General features: G+C 50.9%; 1 protein-coding gene across 1 annotated transcript; it reads left to right on the top strand.

Moving 5' to 3' along the window:
- Positions 1-1,246: 1,246 nt before the first annotated feature.
- On the top strand, positions 1,247-6,130 carry PFICI_08091 (uncharacterized protein; the record flags this gene model as incomplete). The annotated part of the gene is made up of 1 exon (XM_007836672.1): positions 1,247-6,130. One exon carries the CDS (start codon positions 1,247-1,249, stop codon positions 6,128-6,130), a length of 4,884 nt encoding a protein of 1,627 aa, XP_007834863.1.
- Positions 6,131-6,381: the final 251 nt, after the last annotated feature.

Here is a 6,381-nt window from a genome sequence, read left to right as displayed (position 1 = left end):
CCCCTCAATTTTAGTAGCGGGGTTCAGTCTTGGAGCCTGGAAGGTGCAAGACAAGACTTTGGACGGGGTCCATTTAAACGGCCAGAGCTCCGGTTTAGTGCAAGACACCCTGGGTTGAAGGGCTTGAGGCTTGAAAAATATGTCAAAGTTCCTTGTATACACAACGAACCAATCGCATCTCTATATATCATGAAAATATCAAACTGGTGCATACGAGCTAACTAAGTTCAAGATTATCCCGAGCCACAATTTGGTCTTTACATTCAAGGTGCAGCCCCCAAATGTAGGGGCTGGATCTTTTCAAGTTCATCCTCTGTCTCATCTACAAGTGCGGCCAGTGTCGGGCTACAAAGGCTACAAGCCACAAGCCGAAGCTAGTCCTGATTAGGCTCTAAGCTCATTTTCATGGCTCCGAAGCTGTTATTTTTTGCGGAAGCTCGGGAGCTTGTAATTGGAGATCGAGAAAGGATAAACATTTGTGCGACTCGGCTCATGACCTGGAGGTAGGTACCTACGTAGGTACTATGCAGCTGGACGTTTTGGGTAGTCACAGTGGGGGTGAAATTCGAGCTTTTACGTGAACGTCAAGTGAGGTTTGGATCCATTGCTGATGCATTCGGAACTTGTAGATCTTATCTTGTATTAATCTACAAGTCTCGGACTTCTTACAGACTCTTTGTGACATTTTACGAGCTTTGTCCTGCGTTATTGCTCTCCGGAACGCTCCCTATCGCACCGAGTCAGTAAGCACCCGTCCACCGGCCATAGCGGATTCCGTGAGGTTAAGACATAGTGTAAGCCGGAGGTGGAGGACTGCATGACGGAGAGCGCCCCCGAAAAGGGCTGCCTTCCCCTTGGCCGAAATTTAATGCACGCCCGATACCTGCGCTGAATGGGAGGCTGAGATTTTCCTGCAGCTGTCCTTTCCTCTTGGTGAATACTTCCCTTATGCCCTATATCATCTGCCCGTAAGTGAAAGATGCCCGTCGTCGTCTTGGTTCCTTGCCATTCCACACAGTCCGTGGCCTCTGCTGTTGCTAGCAGAATCAATCTGGCCAACAGATTGACTGCTTGAACTACATGCTCTCCGGGCCGACGAGATCGAAGACTTGGACATCAGGGTCCGCCTTCTGCAGAAATCGTGGAGCCCATCCTCTTCGCTACATCCCAAGAACCAACTTTTCCCTTCACAGTCCTGCTTCTCCCAGATGCCTGGACCACAATCGCATACCGAGAAACCACTGACATGTTGCGTCGAATAGTGTCCCTTGGCCAGCAGGCTGATGAAGGGCACGCAGAAGCCGACAACATGTCTCCATCGCCTGGAGACGATGCCGACACCAAGCCTTCGGGTGGACTTGCCAGCGTTCTCAAGACCCTGACTGGTGGTGTGAAATCTTCGAAATCGACCGCAAAGACCCAAGATTTGCCAGCGAGCACCAATCAAGACGAGCGACCGAATAATTCAAGAACCGCCAATGGCCTCCCACCAAACTTCATGGAAGCGCTGGAGCAGCTGCGAGTAGGGTCGTCCTTCAGCGAGCGAATCGCAGCTGCCCAGTTACTCCGCCTAGCTGTCATTGATTACCCGTTGAATCCAGTCCTGGACATATGGTACGCTGCCAAGGATATGATCGACCCTGGAAACCCTGGACCTGTACGAGTTGCTGGATGGGAGCTCCTAGCCGCCTGCGTCAAACATGCCTCCTCTACAGATCTAGAGCGCAAGGAATATTTTATGACCGTCACTGCTCTGGCGAATCCAGATGACTTTCGATTGCAGCTGAAGGCGCTCATCGACCTCACCAACCACGGACGAAATCTCTCGGGATTCGAATATGAAGTATATCCATTGGTGACGAACTGGTTGGAGATGAGGTTCGATGCGGCGAAAACGGCCAGAAAGCAAGCGTCCCGCACCAAGGGGAAAGGAGTTACCCCCGAAGAGGACGTCGACTTTGCCAATTTGTTTGCCTATGTGATGGACTTGATCAAGTTCAACTTCAGCGTTATGAGCGACCAGGCTGCCCAGGCATTGATTGACGCATTAGTGAGCATCTGTCTCAACACGAGTGGCACGGATGATTTGCGAGCCTGTATCGATGTAATGGGTGCTATTATAACATTCGGAGCCATCCCCAACGGCAAACTCAAAGACTGTGTGCAGGTGCTCAGCTCAGTCTATTGCCTGGTGACCACTCTGCAGAAGGAGGCCTGGCATGCACTTAGCATGCTCTGTCGGTCTCACTATGGCCATGCGGTTGTGAGAACACTGCTTAATGCATTGAGAGAGACCGACAACGACACAGAACAGTCCAAAGAAGGCACCAGGAATATACGCGGCGCGCTAGCTGTCCTCCAGAAGCTCGTTTCAAAGAGTACAGAAAAGGGTTATCCTCCAGTTGCCTATGGCTTGCTTGTCGACGGACTGGCTACCGTAACCAACTCGATAACGACTTGGAAAATACATCTCGATGTTCTTCGATTAATCAACACTCTATTCGATGGTCCCAAAGGCCAGATGAACCCCATGATTATTGATGAAGACTGGACCGCCATGTTTGATGTCGCGAACACGTGCGTGACGACTCATCTTTCATCCACGACAAACGAAGAGGTGGTCAACTCTTCCAGCTCGAGTGAAAGCTCGGAATCATTACAGTCGACCTTGGGAAAAGAGGTCGCCACGCTCATCTCCATTCTTGAGACAGTCCTGGTCGCGCAGGCTGGCGCGCTCCTGCAGAGACAGAGCTGTATCATTTTCTTTAGCAAGATCAACAAGATTTTGCCCGACTCGGCCGCCACCCTGGTTCTGGACTACTTTACAGAGTTTAGGTGCTGCTATCCGTCTGACCTCGAATGGGAAGATAACCTGAGGCTTGTGCTTGATGTTTTGTTTGCTAACCGCACAAGATCTTCACAACTTCGGGTGCAGGCCTTGCGTGTTGTCACCGAGGTGTACGACATGGTTGAGCTGGTAAATGATCAGCTTGAGCCCGACTTCGTTCCCAAGCTGGTCAAGAGTATACTTCGGGACGTAGCTGAAGAAAGCGATATCGATGTTCTGCAAGATATTGTTTCCTTTACTGTCGGTATCGCCAGCAGTGGAGATCACCCGCTGTTTCACTACATCGTGGACACGCTTTGGGGAATCTTGACTGTTGACCGACTGCGATCGCCAGCCGCACCTACAGCCTCGCCGCCTGGGGAAGCTCACGTAGAACAAGCGATTTCGCAAAGCCCTTCTGATGTCGTTGCCAAGGGCTACGTGCGAATATTCGTGCATGTTATGCACACGGATGCGACCAAAGCAATCCGGCTTTTCAGTTTGCTTGTCTCTATGGTTAAGTCCAACTCGACTCAACCTGACGCACGTCTGACTGCAATGAAGCTTCTCTTCCGTCTCAGAGCCGACTGGGCCAATCGTGTGTACATCACAACATTTACCGAAACCGAACACCTGGCCGCCTCACTGTATCGAACTGATGAATCGTTAAACAAGAAATTGGCCGAGGAAGCAGCTCAACCAAGTCGATTGTCTCGAGGCGAGGCTGGTTCCGGCCGCGGTTCTCGAGGTGTTTCCGTTGGTCATGGCCAGACTCAAGAGAGAACCATTGCTGAGAGGGGCTCTATTGCACGAGCAAGCTTGAAGGGCTTTGCCCCAGGATACCAACAGCTTTGGTCGGCTTCAGACCTTGACGTCTTGCCTGATCGCGCATCGCGCCTTGCAAGCCCTGTCTTGTCCTCTGCGCAAAAGCCAGAGCTCACTCTGGACGTCACTAAAGAAGAGGCCGTTGAGGGCGTCACAGAAGAAGAAGCCATCCCCGATGACACGGAAAAGACAGACCAGCCTCAAGTAGCAGCTCTACCAACATCTGAATGGCTAGACGCAATCGTGAGCCTGCTACAAGGCTCTGACTGGGAAGTCCAAAGCTATGTTTTAGTGTATTTGCCATCCCAACTCAGCAATCATGCACTCTTCAAAGGTGCGATCACCCAAATACAGGAGCTCCGACGTGTCCTCTGTGAGCTCATTAGAACAAATGGATTTCGCGAGCCTCCCAGCGCCACAGGTTTACGACGTGCTGACGTTGCAATCTGTCTCTTCCATGCTCTCACCATGATTCTCAGCTACCATCAACACTTTCAAAAAACCGAGGAGGATGAGATCGTTGCTACCTTTGTACGAGGTATAGCCGCTTATGAGCGCACTGCAAAATGTTGCATTCACGCTCTCTCTATATGCTGTTATGAACTGCCCCTATCAACAAGCAAGGCTTTGGTGACGATCCTCCAGAAGATGTCACAAATCATCACCCAGCCATCGATTGCTATGCACATTCTAGAATTTCTTGCTTGTCTAGCACGGCGCCCTTCCCTGTACAGCAACTTCCGGGAGGATGAATACCGGATTGTGTTTGGTATATGCTTCCGCTATCTACAATACGTCAGGGACAAGAAGCGATCGTCGCGCGTGGGTAGTATTGCGAGCGACCATCATGCCATGCTACCCGGCCTCCATGGAAACCAAACACACCCGAATGCTTCCGACGACCTTCCCCAGTACGTGTATGCATTGGCCTACCACGTCATTACTTTCTGGTTTCTGGCCCTGAAGCTGCCCGACCGGGCAAAACATGTAGGGTGGATCGTCAAGAGTCTCTTTACAGATGTCGACGGTTCGGAAGTCACAGAAGAGCAGTCGCAAGTCACAGTTGACTTCATGCAACGAGTGACATATGCCAACGTTGGCGAGTCGGCTGATGATCCACTGTTCACGCCTGAGCGATATGGAGAGATCGTACGTAGGCGTTGGCTTATTGGCAACAGTGTTGTAACTGTCGAGCAAGCCACGAGCAGTGGATGGGCTCAGATCACAAAGCGGCAGCCCTCCGGAACATCGTCCTATATGATTCGAGAAACTCTCCTTCAACCTCCAGCCCATCAAGAGCATACTACCAACGAAATGATGGGCGCTGATGGCCACCGTGAACCCAGCGACAATGTCCTTCCCAGCCACCTCCTTGTTCAAGTGCTTTCTGCGCTACCCCAGTGCACCGACCAGGCACGGCCAATACCTCTACCAGATGATGATTCCGTCAACCGAGCTCTGAGAATGTTTGACCATAGCTCAACTGTTGATGGTCACAAAGTCGGCATTATCTACATCGGCGAAGATCAAACCGATGAAGTGGATATATTGGCCAATGTTTCTGGAAGTCGAGAGTATGTCGAGTTTCTCAACGGCATCGGCACATTGACCAAGCTGAAAGGTGCTACATTCAACACTCAGGGTCTGGATCGTCAATACGAAAGCGATGGTGAATTCACCATCTGCTGGAGAGATCGGGTTACCGAGATTGTCTTTCACGTCATCACACAGATGCCAACCAACCTAGAGCGAGACCCGCAGTGCGCTCTCAAGAAACGCCACATTGGAAATGACTTTGTAAACATCATCTTCAACGACTCGGGCTTGCCTTTCAAGTTTGATACATTTCCATCTGACTTTAACTTTGTCAACATCGTCATTACTCCCGAATCACGAGCTTCGTTCGTCACTACTAGGCAGAGGGCGCCGATGGGCGTGAGAGAGTCATTCTACAATGTTCAAGTCATGAGCAAACCCGGCTTTCCGGAGATTTCTCCTGCCTCGGACATGAAAATTGTCAGCCTCAAAGCACTGCCCGACTTCATTCGTCTGATCGCGCTCAATGCATCAGTTTTCTCTCTGGTGTGGGCCAACCGTGAAGGTGGTGAACATATTTCGTCTTGGCGCCACCGCCTCAGGGAGATTATTCGACTGCGGGAAAGATACGCACCCAAAGGTGCCGGTCATAGTCATGGGCCTTCACCATCACCACCAGGCACTGCATTCGGTGGCGGAGCTTTAGCAAACGCTCTCAGCGTTCATGGGGATCTGAGCCGACCGGGAAGTGCAGTGCGTGATAGTTTCAGCAGCTTGCGACGATCATCGGTTGCTACGTTCTTCTCCAATACTAGCGAGCAAAATACCCACTCCCACAGATCTTCCATCTTGTCGACGGCCCCTACAGAAACTACAGAAGTTGTGCACCCAAATAACTGCGATACTGTTGTCGACAAACTCGACTTTTCGAAATGGGCTTGATCTTATTTGAGCACTGAAGCGTATTTCACATTTTCACGATTCCTATAGATGCCGCCATGCATGATGAGCCGGGAAGGGAAGCGTTTTCCATTCATCCCATATGCGCCGGCGTCCGCAACGGTGAGGAATTACGGCGTTTGAATACGGAGGATACCACAAAAGTTGCTGCTTTTCATTGTTTGATTTACCTGAAGCCAAGCGAGTTCGTCATTTTGTGGACTTGGCATTTGTTTGCGATACAGACACGTATG

This window comes from Pestalotiopsis fici (genome assembly GCF_000516985.1).
Source record: "Pestalotiopsis fici W106-1 unplaced genomic scaffold PFICI_Scf_5, whole genome shotgun sequence".
In the NCBI taxonomy this organism is placed as follows: domain Eukaryota; kingdom Fungi; phylum Ascomycota; class Sordariomycetes; order Amphisphaeriales; family Sporocadaceae; genus Pestalotiopsis; species Pestalotiopsis fici.
Note: the sequence above shows the minus strand (reverse complement) of the source record. Positions and strands in the feature narration are given on the sequence as shown.